We start from the raw sequence: 25,296 nt of genomic DNA on the forward strand, positions 1-25,296 counted from the left end.
TCCACGTAGACCCTCAGAGGGGGTGTGGTCTGTAGGTGGTCTGAAGACCCTTAGAGGGGGTGTGGTCTGTAGGTGGTCTGTAGACCCTCAGAGGGTGTGTGGTCTAGACCCTCAGAGGGGGTGTGGTCTGTAGGCCCTCAGAGGGGGTGTGGTCTGTAGGTGGTCTGTAGACCCTCAGAGGGGGTGTGGTCTGTAGACCCTCAGAGGGGGTGTGGTCTGTAGGTGGTCTGTAGACCCTCAGAGGGGGTGTGGTCTGTAGACCCTCAGCCGTGTGATGCAGACTGAGGGTAAAGAACGGGTCTCACCATGAGTTGCAGTCGTGATGCTTTATTTGAAGCAGCGTCCACCTGAAGGTCATTTTACAGGATCACATATCCACCGTCCACCACCTCGGCCCAGAGCTCCAGACCCCCAGAGGTCCAGAGCTCCAGACCCCCAGAGCTCCAGACCCCCAGACCCCCAGACCCGGTCCTCTTCCGACACCAAATCAAACCCACAACCAGGTCCAGGTCACGCAGCGGTCAGGAGAACTCCGGGGAGAAAGAAGCTCGTTAAAAAAGGATTCGTCAAATAAAAGTGCGGCGCTGGAGGCGTGATTGTAAAAGGCTTCAGGGCGAGGGGCGGAGCCACAAGGCCCCTCCCCTTCCTGTGTCAGTGCAATTCCCCCCCACACAAAACAGAGAGAAGGCAGTGCTCTTCATCATGAACACATGCAGCTCTATCTACACACAGCAGCACTCGACACAGACACTGCCTTGCACATGGGTTCATGTCGGTGCATAAGGTGCTTCGTCACGGGACTAAAGAGCAAAGGTCACCGTCCCCTCACTGCCACACACGTTAAAACTCTACGGACATCACGAAAGGGACTGGGGTCCTTCAGGGGTCAGGACTCCAGCCTCAGGTCCTAGAGGTCACGGGGTCAGGACTCCAGCCTCAGGTCCTAGAGGTCACGGGGTCAGGACTCCAGCCTCAGGTCCTAGAGGTCACAGGGTCAGGACTCCAGCCTCAGGTCCTAGAGGTCATGGTGTCATGACTCCAGCCTCAGGTCCTAGAGGTCACAGGGTCAGGACTCCAGCCTCAGGTCCTAGAGGTCACGGTATCATGACTCCAGCCTCAGGTCCTAGAGGTCACGGGGTCAGGACTCCAGCCTCAGGTCCTAGAGGTCACGGGGTCAGGACTCCAGCCTCAGGTCCTAGAGGTCACGGGGTCAGGACTCCAGCCTCAGGTCCTAGAGGTCACAGGGTCAGGACTCCAGCCTCAGGTCCTAGAGGTCACGGTATCATGACTCCAGCCTCAGGTCCTAGAGGTCACGGGGTCAGGACTCCAGCCTCAGGTCCTAGAGGTCACGGGGTCAGGACTCCAGCCTCAGGTCCTAGAGGTCACGGGGTCAGGACTCCAGCCTCAGGTCCTAGAGGTCACGGTATCATGACTCCAGCCTCAGGTCCTAGAGGTCACAGGGTCAGGACTCCAGCCTCAGGTCCTAGAGGTCACGGGGTCAGGACTCCAGCCTCAGGTCCTAAAGGTCACGGGGTCAGGACTCCAGCCTCAGGTCCTAGAGGTCACGGGGTCAGGACTCCAGCCTCAGGTCCTAGAGGTCACGGGGTCAGGACTCCAGCCTCAGGTCCTAGAGGTCACGGGGTCAGGACTCCAGCAGCAGGCCGTCCTCGTCCTCGCTGGCCGGCAGCATCAGCTGCTGCTCGTAGTACAGACTCTTGGCGTAGTTGATCTCCTGAGAGATTTTGATGGCCAGGTTCTCGGTCTTCACGTGGACCTATGGAGAGGTCGGAGGTCACGGAGACGTGTTAGTAAACAACCTGCATCATAGTTTACATCTTTGACATCTGTGTGAGCCACTTCCTGGAGTCACATGACCTCTCCCACAGGTCATGTGACTCCTGAAGTACCTTGAGACCGTATGTGTTTACTGAATATATGCATATATATATATAAATGTATATATGCATATATAAATACATATGTATATATATAAATCCAATCCAATCCAATTTATTTATATAGCACATATTAAAAACAGAGGGTTTAACGAAGTGCTTCACAGTAAGCATAGCATAATAATAAAATATAATATTACAGTAGTAGATAAAAGGCATACAAACAAAATAGAGAGAAATCAATACAAAACATAACTCAAACTGACTCAAAAGCGAGGGAAAAGAGGTGGGTCTTCAGGCGGGACTTAAAGGTTTGGAGGGTGGGCGACAATTTGACCTGGGGGGGCAGGTCGTTCCAGAGCCTGGGGGCTACTGCTGAGAAGGCCCGGTCTCCTCTGGTAATTTTCTTAGTTTTAGGGACTACTAGGAGGAGCTGGTCATATATAAATACATATGTATATATACATATATATGTAAATATATACATATATATATAAATACATATATATGTATATCTATAAATGTATATATACATATATAAATACATATATATACATATATATGTATATATATATTAGGGCTGGGCACGTTAACGCTTTAATCTTGCGTTAACGCATCAATTAATTAACGCCGACAATTATTTTATCGCGCGTTAACGCAGGTTTTAGTATTTATTTTATGATTGTAAAAGTTTGTTGCTCACAGGCTTTTATTTTGAAAAGTCTGCTATTGATTGCTGCGGAGCTGGAAAAGAAAGTCATTCGCGGTTTAACAAACATGGAGAAGAGAACGGAGATTTTAAATGGCCATTTTCAATTCAAAGTTCTTAAAGACGGCGGAGTCGACAGAAACAAAGTGATATGTAACACTGCCAAGATGAATTGTCTTATCACCGGAGGACTTCCAGTCTTAAATATCATTTACATGCGAGACACACCGTTGATGCAGCGAATCATACAACCAAACACACAGTGGAGCGAGGCTTCGGCAGACGAGCTGCAGGGAGGAGATCAACCAAGAGAACCAACGCCACAGCGAAGTGGAGAGCTACTGCAGGCCGGTTAGTCTTGTGGAAGACGTCGGTCTGAGAAACATTTAGAGAATCTCAACAAATGACGGCAGGTATGAGACGCCCAATTTTGACTGAAGTGGAGTTGATTTTCTGTTGCAGGTATTTGACTGAACTTTTGGGAGGCGAACAGTCTGTCTCATGCTCTGTGGCTGCCTGCTGTTTGCCATCTGTCCCGGTGATGAGAGCTCAGATGATGACCCTGCCTACGTGACCAACTTCAAGTCTACATTCAGGAACGACATGGAGACACGCAAGGGAAATGCCAACACTGCATATCTGAAGATTGCTCCTGCATTGGACCCGAGATTCAAGGACCTCAAGTGTCGACCCAGAGCTGAGAGGAGGGAGGTGTGGGCCTCAGCCACCAGCGTAGTCAAGGAACAGAGGGTTATTGCAGAGGAACCGAGGGAAGACAAAAACTCACCACCAAAGAAAAAGTTCACCCTATTGGCTGCTTCATCCGAGTCTGATTCTGAACAAGAAGAAGACTCAATTGAGAACAGTGTGCATCGACACAGAGCAGAGCCCGCCATCAGAGTGGTGGTCCAACATGCAGCTGGCCCCCTGTGCACAGAAGGACCTGGCCACACCGGCAGCCTCCGCCCCCTGAGAAAGGTTGTTTTCTCTTGCTGGTCATATTGTCCAGAAGAAGAGAGCTTCTTTATCATCTGAAAATGTTAATAATCTGGTGTGCCTTAGCAACTGGTTTAGTGCAGAGGAGTAAAAAACATACATTTGTAGGAATCTACAAACTGCACTGACAGTGTTTCCTGGTTCTTTTTTGGGTTAGGGTTAGTTTGAGCTCGTTAGGTTATGTTTAGCTCTTTCTCTCTGAGGAGAGGGCTGATGTTTTCAGGATTAGGTCCTCAACGTAGTTTTCTCAATTAAATGCGGCCAACGGGTTTCTGAATCATGGCATTGTTAATAGCTGGTTCGTTTACACATGAAACCCATGTTACCCTCCACGGTTGCTGTTGGTTGAGTTAATCTGATTGAACTGTAAATCTTGTTCATAGGACTGTACAAAGGGAAGAGCTATGTTAGAAAATAAAAAATGTCTTTACAATTCAATACACCTTGGCTAACTTCCTTCTGTTTGTCGTTTTCTGGTTTACGTAAATGTAATCACATTTGTGGTGCTTCACCACACTAACATTAATGCCCTGGCAGTGGCAATAAGCTTTAGTTTTGTGTTTGTTTTGATAACATTGTTTAAGTTGAGATTTACACAAAGTATTTATTTTATTTAACTGCTACTATATACAAATGCTGATGTTAAGTGTTTGTTTGCACAACATATTTTATGGCACTTTCATTCATATGGCAGAACATTTAAAATAGAAGTGCGCTATACACTACTTTTGAATTATTGGATTTTGCGTATCCAAATGCGATTAATCGCGATTAATCAGGGAAATCATGCGATTACAATTTTTAATCGTTGCCCAGCCCTAATATATATACGTACTTACATATATAAATAAATGTATATATTTATATCAACATATATATGTATATATTTAAATACAAATATGTACAGGACTGTCTCAGAAAATTAGAATATTGTGATAAAGTTCTTTATTTTCTGTAATGCAATTAAAAAAACAAAAATGTCATGCATTCTGGATTCATTACAAATCAACTGAAATATTGCAAGCCTTTTATATTGCTGATTATGGCTTACAGCTTAAGAAAACTCTAAAATCCTATCTCATAAAATTTTAATATTTCCTCAGACCAAGTAAAAAAAAAGATTTATAACAGCTGAGTGTTTGTCAAGGCTCAGGAAACCCTTGCAGGTGTTTCGAGTTAATTAGACAATTCAAGTGATTTGTTTAATACCCTACTAGTATACTTTTTCATGATATTCTAATATTTAGAGATAGGATATTTGAGTTTTCTTAAGCTGTAAGCCATAATCAGCAATATTAAAAGAATAAAAGGCTTGCAATATTTCAGTTGATTTGTAATGAATCCAGAATGCATGACATTTTTGTTTTTTTAATTGCATTGCAGAAAATAAAGAACTTCATCACAATATTCTAATTTTCTGAGACAGTCCTGTATGTATATACATATTTATATATATATAAACATATTAAAATATATTTTTATATATAGAAACAAATTAAATATTTATGTATATATACATACAAATAAATATTTAAATATATATATATACACACATATATAAATATTCAAATATATACATATATATAAATAAATATGTATTTATATGTATCAGATCTTTATATCTGCTTAATTTGTCATGAGCTAACGGGTCAGCACCATCGGGTGCGAGTTAGGTGGAGGTGTGACCGGGTCAGCACCATCGGTGTCTCACCATGGGTTTCTGGTGGGAGGGGCCCGGCATGGCCACGCCGCTGCTGGTGCCCTCAGCCTTCTTGGTGAGCTGCACATAAACCTTCCCATGATCCTTAGAGACCAGGCAGTGGTAGAGGTCGTCGTACTTGACCTCCAGGAAGATGGCCTCGCGGTCCACGTAGTCCCCCGGCCTCAGGAAGTAGACCACCTTGGAGGAGATGAGCACGCAGTAGCTGTCGATGGGCTCCACGGCAATGAAGCTGGGGGAGACAGGAAGTCAGTCTGACGCGGGGCGGCGGCGCCGGGGAGAAGAAGCGAGACTCACAACTCGGAGTGGATGTTGTCGGTGAGGCGGAACAGCTGCTCCTGGCCGTCGGCCTGCGTGGACGAGTGGCGCGGCAGCAGACCCTGAGGACCCTTACAGCAGCGTGGCTTCCTGACGCGCTGCACGCCGAGCCTGAGACACACACACACACACACACACACACACACACACACACACACACACACACACACACACACACACACACACACACACACACACACACACACACACACACACACACACACACACACACACACACACACACACACACACACACACACACACACACATCATTACAGAGTCCACAGGCCAGGAACACACCGGGTAAAGCTGCCCTGAGAACTGTAATGTGCCCCTGTCGTCACTAGGGGGCGACACAACGCCCTCTCATGATGATGATCATCTAGTGTTGTTGTTGTTGTTGTTCTGGGTTGTGTGTCCTATCTACTGCCTGTACTAGATACACAAAATATCAATAAATATAATTTTGAATTATAAAAAAAACTAAGAAATAATTTATAATTGTTAATAGTTGTTTAACATTTTTTAGAACAAGTAATAACCACAAAGAAATAAGAATAACATTGAATATTATTGTCTGATTTAAGTTTTCTGTCTAGGAAAACTCTTTGAATCTGTAGACTGCAGCCTAATAGATTTATTATTTCCTAATAGATTTTTTTCATGACTAATATATTTATTATTGACTAATAGATTTATTATTGCCTAATAGTATTATATTATTATTATATATAATTATTATTTTTCAACAGGCTGTAACAGTGACCTCATAACATAATGACCTCATAACACAGTGACCTCATAACATAATGACCTCATAACACAGTGACCTCATAACACAGTGACCTCATAACATAATGACCTCATAACACAGTGACCTCATAACACAGTGACCTCATAACATAATGACCTCATAACACAGTGACCTCATAACACAGTGACCTCATAACATAATGACCTCATAACAGTGACCTCATAACATAATGACCTCATAACACAGTGACCTCATAACACAGTGACCTCATAACATAATGACCTCATAACACAGTGACCTCATAACACAGTGACCTCATAACACAGTGACCTCATAACACAGTGACCTCATAACATAATGACCTCATAACACAGTGACCTCATAACACAGTGACCTCATAACATAATGACCTCATAACACAGTGACCTCATAACATAATGACCTCATAACATAATGACCTCATAACATAATGACCTCATAACATAATGACCTCATAACACAGTGACCTCATAACAGTGACCTCATAACATAATGACCTCATAACAGTGACCTCATAACATAATGACCTCATAACACAGTGACCTCATAACATAATGACCTCATAACATAATGACCTCATAACACAGTGACCTCATAACACAGTGACCTCATAACATAATGACCTCATAACACAGTGACCTCATAACATAATGACCTCATAACATAATGACCTCATAACATAATGACCTCATAACACAGTGACCTCATAACACAATGACCTCATAACATAATGACCTCATAACACAGTGACCTCATAACACAGTGACCTCATAACATAATGACCTCATAACACAGTGACCTCATAACATAATGACCGCATAACATAATGACCTCATAACATAATGACCTCATAACACAGTGACCTCATAACATAATGACCTCATAACATAATGACCTCATAACAGTGAGCTCATAACATAATGACCTCATAACACAGTGACCGCATAACATAATGACCTCATAACACAGTGACCTCATAACACAGTGACCTCATAACAGTGACCTCATAACAGTGAGCTCATAACACAATGACCTCATAACACAGTGACCTCATAACACAGTGACCTCATAACACAATGACCTCATAACACAGTGACCGCATAACACAATGACCTCATAACACAGTGACCTCATAACATAATGACCTCATAACACAGTGACCTCATAACACAATGACCTCATAACATAATGACCTCATAACACAGTGACCGCATAACATAATGACCTCATAACATAATGACCTCATAACACAGTGACCGCATAACAGTGAGCTCATAACACAATGACCTCATAACACAGTGACCTCATAACACAGTGACCTCATAACACAGTGACCGCATAACACAATGACCTCATAACACAGTGACCTCATAACATAATGACCTCATAACACAGTGACCTCATAACATAATGACCTCATAACATAATGACCTCATAACACAGTGACCGCATAACATAATGACCTCATAACATAATGACCTCATAACACAGTGACCGCATAACACAATGACCTCATAACACAGTGACCTCATAACACAATGACCTCATAACACAGTGACCGCATAACATAATGACCTCATAACAGTGACCTCATAACATAATGACCTCATAACACAGTGACCTCATAACACAATGACCTCATAACACAGTGACCTCATAACATAATGACCTCATAACACAGTGACCGCATAACATAATGACCTCATAACAGTGACCTCATAACATAATGACCTCATAACACAGTGACCTCATAACACAATGACCTCATAACACAATGACCTCATAACACAGTGACCGCATAACATAATGACCTCATAACAGTGACCGCATAACACAATGACCTCATAACACAGTGACCTCATAACACAATGACCTCATAACACAGTGACCTCATAACATAATGACCTCATAACACAGTGACCTCATAACATAATGACCTCATAACATAATGACCTCATAACACAGTGACATAATGACCTCATAACATAATGACCTCATAACACAGTGACCGTAACATAATGACCTCATAACACAGTGACCTCATAACACAGTGACCTCATAACACAGTGACCTCATAACACAGTGACCTCATAACAGTGACCTCATAACACAATGACCTCATAACACAGTGACCGCATAACATAATGACCTCATAACAGTGACCTCATAACACAATGACCTCATAACACAGTGACCGCATAACATGACCTCATAACACAGTGACCTCATAACATAATGACCTCATAACATAATGACCTCATAACACAGTGACCTCATAACACAGTGACCTCATAACACAGTGACCTCATAACACAGTGACCTCATAACAGTGACCTCATAACACAGTGACCTCATAACATAATGACCTCATAACACAGTGACCTCATAACATAATGACCTCATAACACAGTGACCGCATAACATAATGACCTCATAACATAATGACCTCATAACATAATGACCTCATAACACAGTGACCTCATAACAGTGACCTCAGCATCCCTAGAGGCCTGACGCCTCGTGGCCCCGTAGTGACCCAGGTGATAGACGGGACCCACCGGTGGTTGCTGAGACTAGCCATGTCCCGGACCGTCTGCGCCGTCTCAGAGGCGAAGTCCAGCGCCCCGGCCACCGGCTTGGTGACGGTGCCCACCAGACCTTTCCCCAGGCCGGAGAAGAAGCCGCTGACTCCGCCCTCCGTCTTCACGCCCTCCACCGTGGACGTGATGATGCTCGTCATGCCGCCGATGATACCTGGGGGGGGGGGGGGGGGTGACATGTAAACAACGCCCTGGATATAAACTATTAACTATGATATTAACTATTAACTATGATATAAACTATTAACTATGAGTGAGAACCACAAGGAGCTCCTGAGGGTTCTGGGTGTGAACCACGAGGCGCTCGTGTGCCCAGCGTCTGGACTGCCAGGTGCGTGGTTACCGTGGGCCAGGCCATGGATCCCCGCCACCAGGTGCTCTCCGCTGGTGGCGCCGTGGTACCGGATGTACTCGCGCTCACTCTGGTGCCGGTTGTCCATAGTCTTCCCCAGGCCGTCCGACAGGGTCCCTGCAAACTGGACCCGGGACAGGAGGAGGTTCAGCCCACGCCGCTCTGTGCAGGTGTGTGTGTGTGTGTGTGTGTGTGTGCGGGGGGGGGCACCTTGGCGGCGGAGTTGGAGACCCCGTGGGTGACGTTGCGGATGAGGCCGCCCACGTTGCCGTACTTGATGAGCTCCGACACGCCCTCGGTGACGTCGTTCACTAGGCCCATGGGGTTCCCCAGGAAGTCCACGGAGCCCAGAATCTGAGCCGCCTGGCTGATCAGCTCCTAGACGGGGAGCGAGGGAGCAAGGGAGCGAGGGAACATGCAGTCAAGACGGGAGCCACGCTGTGCACGGAGCAGCTGATTGGCTGATGGAGGATAAGGAGCGGCGTGTAGCCTGTCAGACGAGGCTGAGGGCTCACCTCCCTGAAGTGCTTGAGGATGTCGTTGAGGAGGATCTCCTGCGTCTCGTAGGGGTGCACTCTGGTGAACGGGTACATGTTGATGACCGCGTCCTCAAAGCGCACCAGAGGGAAGCCCAGAGTCCCCTTCAGGGCCTAGAGGATGAGAGGATGAGAAGATGAGAAGATGAGAGGACAAGAGGATGAGAGGACAAGAAGATGAGAGGACAAGAGGACAAGAGGACGAGAGGATAAGAAGATGAGAGGACAAGAAGATGAGAGGACAAGAGGATGAGAGGACCAGAGGACGAGAGGACAAGAAGACGAGAGGACAAGAAGACGAGAGGACAAGAAGATGAGAGGACAAGAGGACGAGAGGACCAGAGGACAAGAGGATGAGAGGACAAAAAGATGAGATGACAAGAGGATGAGAGGACCAGAGGACGAGAGGACAAGAAGATGAGAGGACGAGAGGACGAGAAGACGAGAGGACAAGAGGACAAGAAGATGAGAGGACAAGAGGACAATAAGATGAGAGGACGAGAAGATGAGAGGACGAGAGGACAAGAAGATGAGAGGACGAGAAGATGAGAGGACAAGAGGACAAGAAGATGAGAGGACGAGAAGATGAGAGGACGAGAGGACAAGAAGATGAGAGGACGAGAAGATAAGAAGATGAGAGGACGAGAGGACGAGAGGATGAGAGGACGAGAGGACAAGAAGACGAGAGGACAAGAAGATGAGAGGACAAGAGGATGAGAGGACAAGAGGATGAGAAGATGAGAGGACAAGAGGACCAGAGGACAAGAGGATGAGAGGACAAAAAGATGAGATGACAAGAGGATGAGAGGACCAGAGGACAAGAGGACAAGAAGACGAGAGGACAAGAGGACGAGAGGACAAGAAGATGAGAGGACAAGAAGATGAGAGGACAAGAGGATGAGAGGACAAGAGGACCAGAGGACAAGAGGATGAGAGGACAAAAAGATGAGATGACAAGAGGATGAGAGGACCAGAGGACGAGAGGACAAGAAGATGAGAGGACAAGAGGACGAGAAGATGAGAGGACGAGAGGACAAGAAGATGAGAGGACGAGAAGATGAGAGGACAAGAAGATGAGAGGACGAGAAGATGAGAGGACAAGAAGATGAGAGGGCGAGAAGATGAGAGGACAAGAGGACAAGAAGATGAGAGGACGAGAAGATGAGAGGACAAGAGGATGAGAGGACAAGAAGATGAGAGGACCAGAGGACGAGAGGACAAGAAGTTGAGAGGACAAGAGGATGAGAGGACAAGAAGATGAGAGGACAAGAAGATGAGAGGATAAGAGGATAAGAAGTTGAGAGGACGAGAGGACAAGAAGATGAGAGGACCAGAGGACGAGAGGACAAGAAGATGAGAGGACAAGAGGACGAGAAGATGAGAGGACAAGAGGACAAGAAGATGAGAGGACGAGAGGACAAGAAGATGAGAGGACGAGAAGATGAGAGGACAAGAAGATGAGAGGACAAGAGGACAAGAAGATGAGAGGACGAGAAGATGAGAGGACAAGAAGATGAGAGGACAAGAGGACGAGAGGACGAGAAGATGAGAGGACAAGAAGATGAGAGGACAAGAGGACCAGAGGACAAGAGGATGAGAGGACAAAAATATGAGATGACACAAGGATGAGAGGACAAGAAGATGAGAGGACAAGAGGATGAGAGGACAAGAAGATGAGAGGATAAGAGGATGAGAGGACAAGAAGTTGAGAGGACGAGAGGACAAGAGGACAAGACCAGAGGACAAGAGGATGAGATGACAAGAGGATGAGAGGACCAGAGGACGAGAGGACAAGAGGATGAGAGGACAAAAAGATGAGATGACAAGAGGATGAGAGGACCAGAGGACGAGAGGACAAGAAGATGAGAGGACAAGAGGATGAGAGGACAAGAGGACGAGAAGATGAGAGGACAAGAAGATGAGAGGACAAGAAGATGAGAGGACGAGAAGATGAGAGGACAAGAGGATGAGAGGACAAGAAGATGAGAGGACAAGAGGATGAGAGGACGAGAAGATGAGAGGACAAGAGAACAATAGGACAAGAAGATGAGAGGACGAGAGGACAAGAAGATGAGAGGACAAGAGGATGAGAAGATGAGAGGACGAGAGGACAAGAAGATGAGAGGACGAGAGGACGAGAAGATGAGAGGACAAGAAGATGAGGATGAGAGGACAAGAGGATGAGAGGACAAGAAGATGAGAGGACAAGAGGACGAGAGGACAAGAAGATGAGAGGACGAGAGGACAAGAAGATGAGAGGACGAGAGGACAAGAAGATGAGAGCAGGGTGTCTACAGGAATAAACCAGTGAAATTTAAGACTTTTTAAGACTTTTTAAGACCACGTCTAAATAAAATTTAAGACCTAATTTACGATGGAAATATACATTAATCTAAATTAATTAATTAAAAGTAAACACACTGATGTCTGTTCAAAATGAACAGTATGGTGCAATGCAAAAGGATAACACAAATGTCATTGCTGTTGTAAATTATATTTATTAATACATTTTCAGAACATTTAAGTCCCATGAACAAATGTCTCTAAAAATAAGTAAATATATTTAAAAAATACATGCAACATAGTTCCTTTTGAACAAAAAAATCCATAAAATAACAAATAACATTTCCAGCTGCTTTTAAAATGCTAATTCATTTACATAATAGAATGTATGTGTGTGTGTGTGTGTGTGTCAGTTCTCATGTCTCTATGTGATGGATGTTTGTGTCACAGGTTCATACGTCTCCTCCTGAGCTTTTGTGAATATACTAGGAAAACATTCCTTTTCAAACTGTATTAATATAAAAACTTCCAGTTGACATTTGGTCCATTGTCCTGGAAAAAAGAAAGAAAAAAGGCAGACATTAGCCAAACAACAGTCAACACATCTTTTATGACACCACCACTTCAGATTAATGTCAGACTGGATAAATAGGAATGAATACTATTTTTACAAATTAAGCAACGCGAGCCATCCCTTGAGCCTAGTGAACACTATGTAGACATATTGACAGGTAAACACCACTCTACTACCATTATAAAACTATTTTTAATTAGTCTAATTAATGTGTAGTGCGCCTATGCATAGCTGTTATTAACTTGACACACGAGTAAAGCGTAACTATATGAAACACATACTCATATACATGAGGTTAGTTAAAACATATATTTATGTTAGACTTACTGTGAGATGCTGAAGTAGGTCCTGGTGTCATGGCCCATGAGCTCCACAGGATCCTGACGGGACCTGGTCATTTCACCAATAGCACATGAAGTCCAGCTGTCTGCTCGCGGTGGTCTGGTCCAGAGTCTCGCGGTGGTCTGGTCCAGAGTCTCGTGGAACAGAATGAAGAACGCACTGCAGCGTTGGTCTTCGGTGATGAGCTCTTTGTTGCAAGGCGCTGGATTTCCTCCGGTGACCTCCAGCATTGTAGTTGACGCTGCGTTCGGGCGGAGCAGGAGCTAGCGGAGCAGGAGCTCAGCGGAGCAGGAGCTAGCGGAGCAGCAGCTAGCGGCGCAGGAGCTAGCGGCGAGCAGCAGCTAGCGGCGGAGCAGGAGCTCATGCGGAGCAGGAGCTAGCGGCGGAGCAGGAGCTCACGGAGCAGGAGCTAGCGGCGGAGCAGCAGCTAGCGGCGGCAGGAGCTAGCGGAGCAGCAGCTAGCGGCGGAGCAGGAGCTGGCGGAGCAGGAGCTAGCGCGGAGCAGGAGCTAGCGGCGAGCAGGAGCTCATGCGGAGCAGCAGCTAGCGGCGGAGCAGGAGCTAGCGGCGAAGCAGGAGCTCACGCGAGCAGCAGCTAGCGGAGCAGCAGCTAGCGGCGGAGCAGGAGCTCGCGGCGGAGCAGGAGCTAGCGGCGGAGCAGCAGCTAGCGGCGAAGCAGGAGCTAGCGGCGGAGCAGCAGCTAGCGGCGGAGCAGGAGCTCGCGGCGGAGCAGGAGCTCGCGGCGGAGCAGCAGCTAGCGGCGGAGCAGGAGCTAGCGGCGGAGCAGGAGCTCGCGGCGGAGCAGCAGCTAGCGGCGGAGCAGGAGCTCGCGGCGGAGCAGCAGCTAGCGGCGGAGCAGGAGCTAGCGGCGGAGCAGCAGCTAGCCCCGCGGGCTGCTGGCGGCCTTCGCTAGTCTCTGTGCTTCTTGCTCTACGTGAGATTCCACCGCTGGAAAGTCTCGCGACACATAACGCAGATTCAGAAGCATTTCACCGACCGTGACCAGAAACACTCGTTCTTTTCAAGCCGTTGTTGAACTTGCATCCTGCCATGTTTTCTAAAGTAGCCGATGCTTCACGTTGTAGGGGATGGGACCGAATACGGTGCTCACCTGCAGCGCGCATCACGGCAGCTTCGATGCCGCGCGCACATCGCCTGTCGCGCGAGCCGAGAATTGTTTGCGGGGATTTCACCCTGTTATAGGGGAAACACTGGAGTTGATAAGCGTGTCTTCTTGTCTGATCAATACGCAACTGTGAGGTGCGCGAATGGACCGAGCGACCAGCTGCTGATCACTCAACAGCCCGACCTGCACAAATAGACGGTACAAGCAGCGCCAACATATTTTGGGAGCACCGAAGACCCATTTTGACCCAGGAAAACCCCTGGACATGACACCCAAAAAATTTAAGACCAATCCAATCTGAATTTAAGACAATTTAAGACTTTTTAAGGCCTTATTTTTAGGAAAAGCAATTTAAGACTTTTTAAGGACCCGCGGACACCCTGGAGAGGATGAGAGGACAAGAAGATGAGAGGACAAGAAGATGAGAGGACAAGAGGATGAGAGGACAAGAAGATGAGAGGACAAGAGGACGAGAGGACAAGAAGATGAGAGGACAAGAGGATGAGAGGACAAGTAGATGAGAGGACAAGAGGATGAGAGGACAAGAAGATGAGAGGACAAGAAGATGAGAGGACAAGAGGATGAGAGGACAACAGGATGAGAGGACAAGAGGATGAGAGGACAAGAAGATGAGAGGACAACAGGATGAGAGGACAAGAGGATGAGAGGACAAGAAGATGAGAGGACAAGAAGATGAGAGGACAACAGGATGAGAGGACAAGAGGATGAGAGGACAAGAGGATGAGAGGACAAGAAGATGAGAGGACAAGAAGATGAGAGGACAAGAGGATGAGAGGACAAGAGGATGAGAGGACAAGAAAATGAGAGGACAAGAAGATGAGAGGACAAGAGGATGAGAGGACAACAGGATGAGAGGACAACAGGATGAGAGGACAATAAGATGAGAGGACAAGAAGATGAGAGGACAAGAGGATGAGAGGACAAGAAAATGAGAGGACAAGAAGATGAGAGGACAAGAGGACATGAAGATGAGAGGACAAGAAGATGAGAGGACAAGAGGACATGAAGATGAGAGGACAAGAAGATGAGAGGACAAGAGGATGAGAGGACAAGAAGATGAGAGGACAAGAGGATGAGAGGACAACAGGATGAGAGGACAACAGGATGAGAGGACAACAGGATGAGAGGACAAGAGGATGAGAGGACAAGAGGATGAGAGGACAAGAAGATGAGAGGACAAGAAGATGAGAGGACAAGAGGATGAGAGGACAACAGGATGAGAGGACAAGAGGATGAGAGGACAAGAGGACAACAGGATGAGAGGACAAGAAGATGAGAGGACCAGAGGATGAGAGGATGAGAAGATGAGAGGACAAGAGGACGTGAAGGCCCAGGGACATCATGAGGTAAGAGGAAGTGACACCCTGTGGGAACAGGAAGTGAGCCCTGTGGGAACAGGAAGTGCACCCTGTGGGAACAGGAAGTGCGCCCAGCGGGTTACCTTGAGGTCGGCGGGCAGCTTGTGGGAGGTGAAGACGCTCAGCTTGACCTGCGGGAGGCTGATCTTCAGGTTCTCAAAGTAGAACCGTTTGGGGGCGCCGGCGTCCTCGCCGGGCCTCTCGTAGATGTTCTCGTCCAGCTTCTCCAGCTCTGCGTTCATCAGATGGATAAACGTCAGCGTCTCGCTCACCGTGCCGCAAACGCACCGCGACCTTCACCGCGACCCACCGGCTTCCGTCTGCCCGTAGCCGAAGAAGCTGAGCAGCTTGAGCAGCAGCTTCTCCTCGAGGATCACCGTGAAGCGCCGCGCCGTCACCATGAGGTGCTGCGCAGAGGGGAGGGAGGGAGGGAGGGGGTGTGAGTCTGTGTCTGAGTGTGAGGGTGAGGGTGTGTGAGGGTGTGTGTGTGTGTCTGTGTCTGTGTGTGAGTGAGTGTGTGAGGGTGTGTGTGTGTGTCTGTGTGTGTGTGAGTGAGTGTGTGTGTGTCTATGTGTGTGAGTGAGTGTGTGTCTATGTGTGTGAGTGTGTGTGTCTGTGTGTGAGTGTGTGTGTCTGTGTGTGTGTGAGTGAGTGTGTGTCTGTGAGTGTGTGTGAGAGTGTGAGTGTCTGTGTGAGTGAGTGTGTGTGTCTGTGTGTGAGTGAGTGTGTGTCTGTGTGTGTGTGAGTGAGTGTGTGTCTGTGAGTGTGTGTGTGTGTCTGTGTGTGAGTGAGTGTGTGTGTGTCTGTGTGTGAGTGAGTGTGTGTGTGTCTGTGTGTGTGTGAGTGTGTGAGTGTCTGTGTGTGAGTGAGTGTGAGGGTGTGTGAGTGTGTGAGTGTCTGTGAGTGTGTGTGTGAGTGTCTGTGTGAGTGTGTGTGAGTGAGTGTCTGTGTGTGTGTGTGTGTGTGTGAGTGTCTGTGTGTCTGTGTGTGAGTGAGTGTGTGTGTGTCTGTGTGTGTGTCTGTGTGTGTGAGAGTGTGAGTGTCTGTGTGTGTGTGTCTGTGTGTGTGTGAGTGTGTGTGTGTCTGTGTGTGAGTGTGTGTGTGTCTGTGTGTGAGTGAGTGTGTGTGAGTGTGTGTGTGTGAGTGTCTGTGTGTGAGTGAGTGTGTGTGTCTATGTGTGTGAGTGTGTGTATGTGTGTGTGTGTGTGTGTGTGTCTGTGTGTGAGTGAGTGTGTGTGTGTGTGAGTGTGTGTGTGTCTGTGTGTGAGTGTGTGTGTGTCTGTGTGAGTGAGTGTGTGTGAGTAAGTGTCTGTGTGTGAGTGTGTGAGTGTCTGTGTGTGTCTGTGTGTGAGTGTGTGTGAGTCTGTGTGTGAGTGAGTGTGTGTGTCTGTGTGTGAGTGTGTGAGTGTCTGAGTGTGTGAGTGTGTGTGTGTCTGTGTGTGTGTGTGTGAGTGTGTGTGTGTGAGTGTGTGTGTGAGTGTGTGTGTGAGTGTGTGTGTGAGTGTCTGTGTGTGTGTGTGTGTGTGAGTGAGTGTGAGTGTGTGTGTATGTGTGTGTGTGTCTGTGTGAGTGTGTGTGTGTGAGTGTGAGTGTGTGTGTGTGTGTCTGTGTGTCTGTTTGTGTGTCTGTGTGTGAGTGTGTGTCTGTGTGAGTGTGAGTGTGAGTTTGAGTGTGAGTGTGAGTGTGTGTGTGTGTGAGTGTGAGTGTGAGTGTGAGTGTGTGTGTGAGTGTGAGTGTGAGTGTGTGTGTGTCTGTGTGAGTGTGTGTGTGTGTGTGTGTGTCTGTGTCTGTGTGTCTGTGAGTGTGTGTCTGTGTGTGTCTGTGTGTGTGTGTGTCTGTGTGTGAGTGTGTGTCTGTGTGAGTGTGAGTGTGAGTGTGTGTGTGTGTGTGTGTGTGTGTGTGCTCACCTTGAACAGGTCGGTCAGCATCAGGCTGCTGGGGACCTTCACTGAGTTGACCTGCAGGGCCGGCCCGCTGTCGCTGGCCCCGCCCTCACTGGAGCCGGGCGTCACGCACAGCATCACCGGCTGGGTGGAGCCCAGCAGCTGGTTGTCCACCTGAGGAGCACAACAACAACACAACGTCAACACAACAACAACATCAACACAACATCAACACAACACAACATCAACCCTCTGGAGTCTCCTGTCTGATCCAGCGGCTGTGGTTCTGGTTCTGACCCACCTGGATGTTCTGGATGCTGAGCTCCAGGACCTCGGTGGCGGCTGTGCGCGTGAAGTGGACGTCGATGCCGGACAGCGTGGTGAACACCAGCTCCTCGGGAGCTTTGTTGACCAGGGACACACCCACCCCCTCCTCCAGGCTCACCAGCAGCTGAGGAAGAGGACGGTGAAGGTTACCGGGGGGCTGCACCCGGTACCGGGTCCAGTGTCACATCCAGCCGGTCCTGGTACCTCCAGCTCCTGCTCCGGCTCCTTCTTCTGGACCTCCTCTTTGCTCTTCTCCTGCTCCGTGGAGGACGAGCTGCGGATCATCCTCCTCTGGCTGAAGTCACTGATCTACACACACACACACACACACACACACACACACACACAGAGACAGAGACACACACACAAAGACACACACACACACAGAGACACACAGAGACACACACACACAGAGACAGACACACACACAGAGACACACACAGAGACAGAGACACACACAGAGACACACAGAGACACACACACAGACACACAGACACACACATACACAGAGACACACACACACAGAGACACACACAGAGACACACAGAGACACACACACAGACACACACACAGAGACACACACAGAGACAGAGACACACACAGAGACAGAGACACACACAGAGACACACACACAGAGACACACACAGAGACAGACACACACAGAGACACACACAGAGACAGAGACACACACACAGACAGAGACACACACAGACACACACAGTGAGGCTCCTAGAGCTCCGTGCTGCAGTGGTTCTGTGGTTCTGTGGTGCTGGTCCTCACCTGCAGGACCCTCGTGGGTCCGTCCGGCAGCACCTGGACCGACAGAACCCCAGAACCAGGTCTCATCTTCTGGTTGATGAACTGCTGCTCCGGGCCGGGCTCCTGCAGCCCCGAGTCGGGTCCCAGCACCACCTCCGCTCCGTCATACAGGCCAGCCGCCCCGCCCTTCACCTGAGGAAGAGGAGGAGTCATCCACGATGAAACCGAGGAGTGTGTGTGTGAGCGTCTCCGGCTGCACCCACCTGCACCACCAGCCGGGGCAGCCCGCAGGTCAGCATGCCGGAGCAGAAGTACCAGGTCTGGGTGGTGCTGCGCCGCGAGTCCGGCCTCCTCAGCATCAGCGGCTCGAAGCTGAGGGACGGAGACACAAAGGGTCCACAGGCTGAGCGTCGACCGGTCCTGAGGGCCGCCGCCCCGCTCGCCGCCGCCGCCGCCGCACCGACCTGTTGTCGCTGACGGCCGCCAGCCCGGCGATGTCCAGCACCAGGGACGAGTCCAGGGGGCGGGGCTGAGCCGGCTTGCTCTGCGGGGGAGACGAGCCCTCGTGGCACAGCATGCCGGTGCCGGTCATCCTCCACAGCTGGGACCGCTTCCCCGGCTCCTGGACCGGGACGAGGACACACAGCACGCCACGCTTACTCCACCGGGAGGAACACGGGATACAAGAGCAGCCTGGGAGTCTATAGGAGGCTCTGAGCCTCACATCAATATGAGGCATAAATATGTAAATGTTTAGTATTTTAACTCAAATATTACATATAAATATGTATATAAATGTTTATTATTTTAATCAACTATTATATATTAACAAATATAAATATTTCTATAAATGTTTATTCTTTTAATCAAATATTATGGTATATATATATATGTATATAAATGTTTATTCTTTTAATCAAATATAATATATTATCAAATATATATATGTATGTAAATGTTTATTCTTTTAATGAAATATTATAAAATATTAATATATCTATAAATGATTATTATTTTAATCAAATACTATATTATCAAATATTAATATATCTGTAAATGTTTATTCTTTTAATAAAATATTATATATGATCAAATATGAATATGTACATAAATGTTTATTCTTTTAATCAAATAATATATATTATCAAAAATAAATATGTAAATGTTTATTCTTTTAAACAAATATTATATATTATCAAATATAAATATGTATGTAAATATTTATTCTTTTAATCAAATATGATATATTATCAAATATAAATATGTATATAAATGTTTATTCTTTTAATCAAATATTATATATTATTAAATATAGATACGAGTATAAATAAAGCAGAGGAGGCCTCACATGGCTTTATGGTGACTCTCAGTTCCCCTCTACCCCTGCAGGGTAACGACTCATCAGAGTCCTCTCAACCCGTCGCTGTACCTTCTTCTTCAGGACGACCCGCTGAGTCTTGGTGTCCACGTCCAGAACCAGCTCGGCTCGACTCGCCGGTCTCTTCTTCCCGGCCGGTCTCGTCTCCACGTTCCTGCAACGAGAGGACAGACGCCGCTTCAGCCGCTGCGTGCGAGACGCGATGGCGTCATCGTGGCGCCGCGGCGGGCCGTACGGGGAGAAGGTGTGCGTGGCCGCGATGTAGATGAAGTTCTCGTAGTAGAGCTTGTTGTATTCCCTGAAGAAGTTCATGTCCGCCGTGACCTCCGAGGAGCCGGCGCCCTTCACGGTGAGCGTGAGGTAGGGGGGCAGCGTGGGCTCGTCGCAGGCGTAGTCCAGCACGCAGCCGGCCTTCACCTCCGTCTGCAGCCGGATGTCGGCCACGCCGTGGTGCCAGAACTGGATCGGCACCTGGAGGGAGCGGAGCGGAGTGAATGCCTCGGTTCAGGCCCTCGCGGCCCTCGCGGCCCTCGCCGCGCCCCCCGGCGCTCCGGCTCACCTCAGAGAGGTTGTCCACGCGGAGCGGCGAAGGCAGCTGCTCGGCGTCGGAGAAGGAGATCTGGTAGGTGGCCCCCTTCAGGGTGATCTCTGCCCGCAGGAAGAAGCAGCTCCCCAGGGTGTCCCTGTGCAGAGCAGCAGCACTTACAACCTCAACTACTTTGAACAGGAACAACGAGAACCATGTGACATTCTTCACCTAAATACTCCTAAATACACCTAACTCTTCACTTTAAATACACTTAAATACACGCAACACTTCACTTTAAATACACTTAAATACACCCAACTCTTCACTTTAAATACACTTAAATACACCTAACTCTTCACTTTAAATACACTTAAATACACCCAACTCTTCACCTTTAAATACACTTAAATACACCCAACTCTTCACTTTAAATACACCTAACTCTTCACTTTAAATACACTTAAATACACCCAACACTTCACTTTAAATACACTTAAATACACCTAACTCTTCACTTTAAATACACTTAAATACACCCAACTCTTCACTTTAAATACACTTAAATACACCTAACTCTTCACTTTAAATACACCTAACTCTTCACTTTAAATACTTAAATACACCCAACTCTTCACTTTAAATACACTTAAATACACCCAACTCTTCACTTTAAATTCACTTAAATACACCTAACTCTTCACTTTAAATACACTTAAATACACCCAACTCTTCACTTTAAATACACTTAAATACACCTAACTCTTCACTTTAAATTCACTTAAATACACCCAACTCTTCACTTTAAATTCACTTAAATACACCCAACTCTTCACTTTAAATACACCTAACTCTTCACTTTAAATACACTTAAATACACCCAACTCTTCACTTTAAATACAATTAAATCTTCACTTTAAATACACTTAAATACACCCAACTCTTCACTTTAAATACACCTAACTCTTCACTTTAAATACACCTAACTCTTCACTTTAAATACACTTAAATACATCCAACTCTTCACTTTAAATACTCCTAAATACACCTAAATACACGTAACTCTTCACTTGAATACACTTAATATACTTAAATAAACTTAACTCTTCACTTTAAATACACCTAACTCTTCAATTAAAAATACTTAATACACCTAAATACACGTATATCTTCCCTTTAAATGCACTTGTCCCTTTAAACTGACTTGCATGGTTAAAGTTGTGAAACCTGCTGTCTATGCACTTCATCTTATATTTATATCCTTAATTCTCGCCCTGTGTTGATTGTTGTTGTCGCACCGCCCCCCATGACGTCATGAAACATGACTCCATGTGGAGCTGGTCAGATGACCTCTAGGTCCAGGCATCTGACCTCATGTTGACGTGGAAGGACTTGGGCTTGTTGACCTCGAAGCCCCCGGACCAGGTGCAGTTGGGTGTGTCCATGCGGCGCACACACAGCAGCTGGTCGTAGTCGTTGCGCGGCCAGTGGAAGACGACGCTGGAGCCCGGCAGCGTGGAAATGTAGCCCTCGGGGTTAGCCGTACCCTGGAACACATTATCAAATATATCATTTAAAATAGAAATACTTATATAAATGTTTATTCTTTTGATCAAATATTATCAAGTATAAATATTATATAAATGTTTATTCTTTTGATCAAATATGATATATAATCAAATATGAATATGCACATAAATGCTTATTATTTTAATAAAATATGATCAAGTATAAATATTTATATAAATGTTTATTCTTTTGATCAAATATTATATATAATCAAATATGAATATGAACATCAATGTTTATTATTTTAATAAAATATTATCAAGTATAAATATGATATAACTGTTTATTCTTGTAATAAAATATTATATATTTTAAATATATAAATATTTATATACATGTTTATTCTTTTAATCAAACTACCTAAATGAATAGAACACATTTCTTTGACTTTTCCAAAACTTATGTGATGTAATATTTTTTCTAGGCCTGGAAATAAACGTTTTTAAATTGCAGGACTTTTCCCGGTTTCCATGACCGTAGGAACACCTGCTCAGTGAGCAGGTGTCCTGGTCCCCACTGGACCGGGAGCTCTCCTTCTCACCTTTCCTCTGGCAAACTCCCTCTGAGCGAAGGCCAGCCGGTGTGAGGAGCGGTTGTCCAGCAGGTAGCGCGGGGCGAAGGTCACGATGTGAGTGTCAACGTAGCGCCCTTTCCCTTTCCTCACGCTGATGCCTGTGTAGACGGGTCAACACGGCATCACGCACACGGCATCACGCACACGGCATCACGCACACGGCATCACGCACACGGCATCACGCACACGGCATCACTGTGGCTCAATGTCATCACTGGAGAAGAAATGTCACGATGTCATTGCTACATGTGACAGAGAGCCTTCAGGTATCAAGCTCCTCCTCTTTTATGAACCAGCTCCACCTTCAGTCCTGGAGACTCCGCCCCCTCATGTGGACTGAAGACGTTCCTCCTGATGGTCTGATAGTGACACCTGAACCAGGTGAACCTGGAGAGACCTGGAGATGCTGCTAGAGGCTGAGAGGCTGAGGGGGACGAGAGGAGACACTGAGCTCCTCTCTCCTCTCTCCTTATGGACGCTGAGGATACACTGAGCTCCTCTCTCCTCTCTCCTTATGGACGCTTAGGATACACTGAGCTCCTCTCTCTCCTTATGGACGCTTAGGATACACTGAGCTCTCTCTCCTCTCTCCTTATGGACGCTTAGGATACACTGAGCCTCCTCTCCTCTCCTTATGGACGCTTAGGATACACTCAGCTCCTCTCCTCTCTCCTTATGGACGCTTAGGATACACTGAGCTCCTCTCCTCTCTCCTTATGGACGCTTAGGATACACTGAGCCCTCTCCTTATGGATGCTTAGGATACACTGAGCCCTCTCTCCTTATGGACGCTTAGGATACACTGAGCCCTCTCTCCTCTCCTTATGGACGCTTAGGATACACTGAGCTCCTCTCTCCTTATGGACGCTTAGGATACACTGAGCTCCTCTCTCCTCTCTCCTTATGGACGCTTAGGATACACTGAGCTCCTCTCTCCTCTCTCCTTATGGACGCTGTTTCAGCTGCTGCGGTCAGGCAGGCGCCTCCGTAGTCACGCTGCAAGAACAGAGAGACTGAGACGGAGTTTCTTTCCTCAGGCCATCAGGATTGTGAACTCCGACCTCACCAGGACCCCACATAGACCCACACAACTGCCCTCTTAGGCACACACACACACACACACACACACACTTACTGTAAATATTGTGTTGTGTTTTATTTGTAAATAGTGTGTACTTGTTGCCCTTGCACATTCCTGCTGAGCATTGCCACTTTCATTTCACTGCACACCCTGTGTGTGTATGTGACAAATAAAACATCTTGAATCTTGAATCTTGAATCTTGATACACTGAGCTCCTCTCTCCTCTCTCCTCTCTCCTTATGGACGCTTAGGATACACTGAGCTCCTCTCTCCTTATGGACGCTGAGGATACACTGAGCTCTCCTCTCTCCTCTCTCCTCTCTCCTTATGGACGCTGAGGATACACTGAGCTCCTCTCTCCTCTCTCCTTATGGATGCTTAGGATACACTGATGTCCTCTCTCCTCTCTCCTTATGCATGCTTACGATACACTGAGCCCTCTCTCTCTCCTTATGGACGCTGAGGATACACTGAGCCTCTCTCTCTCTCCTTATGGACGCTTAGGATACACTGAGCCCTCTCTCCTCCTTATGGACGCTAGGATACACTGAGCCCTCTCTCTCCTATGGACGCTAGGATACACTGAGCTCCTCTCCTCTCTCCTTATGGACGCTTAGGAGACACTGAGCTCTCCTTATGGACGCCGAGGAGACACTGAGCTCCTTATGGACGCTTAGGAGACACTGAGCTCCTTATGGACGCTGAGGAGACACTGAGCTCCTTATGGACGCTGAGGAGACACTGAGCTCCTCTCTCCTTATGGACGCTTAGGAGACACTGAGCCCTCTCGCCTCCCTTATGGACGCTTAGGATACACTGAGCCCTCCTCTCTCCTTATGGACGCTAGGATACACTGAGCCCTCTCTCCTTATGGACGCTAGGATACACTGAGCCCTCTCCTCTCCCTATGGACGCTTAGGATACACTGAGCCTCTCCTCTCTCCTTATGGACGCTTAGGATACACTGAGCTCCTCTCTCCTTATGGACGCTTAGGATACACTGAGCTCCTCTCTCCTCTCCGCTCTCCTTATGGACGGTTAGGATACACTGCGCTCCTCTCTCCTCTCCTCACTCCTTATGGACGCTTAGGATACACTGCGCTCCTCTCTCCTCTCCTCACTCCTTATGGACGCTTAGGATACACTGCGCTCCTCTCTCCTCTCCTCTCTCCTTATGGATGAATCTTCATCTCTCCATCACACATTACTAACTGATTCCTCCTGGAGTCCTTGTACATTTAAATAGATTATATATAAATAGATGTATATGCCTCTGCAGCATGAGATACAAAGCATTCATAGACCAGGATCAGGGTCCGTCCTGCTCCTGGATTATTCTCCCGCCCTGGTTTAGAGCTCTCCATCTGTACCGTTTGGGACCAACTTGCCTATGTTGTAGATGAGGCCGGGCCGGTTCCCGTGCTGGATCACCTTCACGGCCCGGACTCCACTGCCCCCGTCCAGGGAGAAGCCCTGGCACCAGCCGGGAACCCCTTCTGGGTGGATCCCTTTCCCGATCCGCATGGTGCACCTGTGAGGACAGGATGGGACCGAGAGGTGGACTGAGTGGTTGGGT

At 47.3% G+C, this 25,296-nt stretch overlaps 1 protein-coding gene across 1 annotated transcript in view; it reads right to left on the reverse strand.

Moving 5' to 3' along the window:
* Positions 1-311: 311 nt before the first annotated feature.
* vps13d (vacuolar protein sorting 13 homolog D) overlaps positions 312-25,296 on the reverse strand; it is a 69,652-nt gene continuing 44,667 nt past the window's right edge. Inside the window, exons 36-56 of the mRNA XM_056423420.1 lie at positions 25,109-25,251; positions 22,606-22,736; positions 21,867-22,042; positions 20,529-20,652; positions 20,205-20,440; positions 20,021-20,123; positions 19,056-19,213; positions 18,855-18,963; positions 18,613-18,783; positions 18,037-18,141; positions 17,807-17,956; positions 17,530-17,679; positions 15,933-16,029; positions 15,706-15,854; positions 9,899-10,033; positions 9,594-9,761; positions 9,375-9,507; positions 8,990-9,185; positions 5,618-5,749; positions 5,312-5,552; positions 312-1,774 (exon numbers count right to left, since the gene is read on the reverse strand). Of these exons, the coding sequence (XP_056279395.1) occupies positions 1,643-1,774; positions 5,312-5,552; positions 5,618-5,749; positions 8,990-9,185; positions 9,375-9,507; positions 9,594-9,761; positions 9,899-10,033; positions 15,706-15,854; positions 15,933-16,029; positions 17,530-17,679; positions 17,807-17,956; positions 18,037-18,141; positions 18,613-18,783; positions 18,855-18,963; positions 19,056-19,213; positions 20,021-20,123; positions 20,205-20,440; positions 20,529-20,652; positions 21,867-22,042; positions 22,606-22,736; positions 25,109-25,251 (3,139 nt within the window). The 3' untranslated portion in view covers positions 312-1,642. The remainder of the gene's footprint in view (positions 1,775-5,311; positions 5,553-5,617; positions 5,750-8,989; positions 9,186-9,374; positions 9,508-9,593; positions 9,762-9,898; positions 10,034-15,705; positions 15,855-15,932; positions 16,030-17,529; positions 17,680-17,806; positions 17,957-18,036; positions 18,142-18,612; positions 18,784-18,854; positions 18,964-19,055; positions 19,214-20,020; positions 20,124-20,204; positions 20,441-20,528; positions 20,653-21,866; positions 22,043-22,605; positions 22,737-25,108; positions 25,252-25,296) is intronic.

This window comes from Pseudoliparis swirei, chromosome 9 (assembly GCF_029220125.1).
Source record: "Pseudoliparis swirei isolate HS2019 ecotype Mariana Trench chromosome 9, NWPU_hadal_v1, whole genome shotgun sequence".
Classification (NCBI taxonomy): Eukaryota; Metazoa; Chordata; class Actinopteri; order Perciformes; family Liparidae; genus Pseudoliparis; species Pseudoliparis swirei.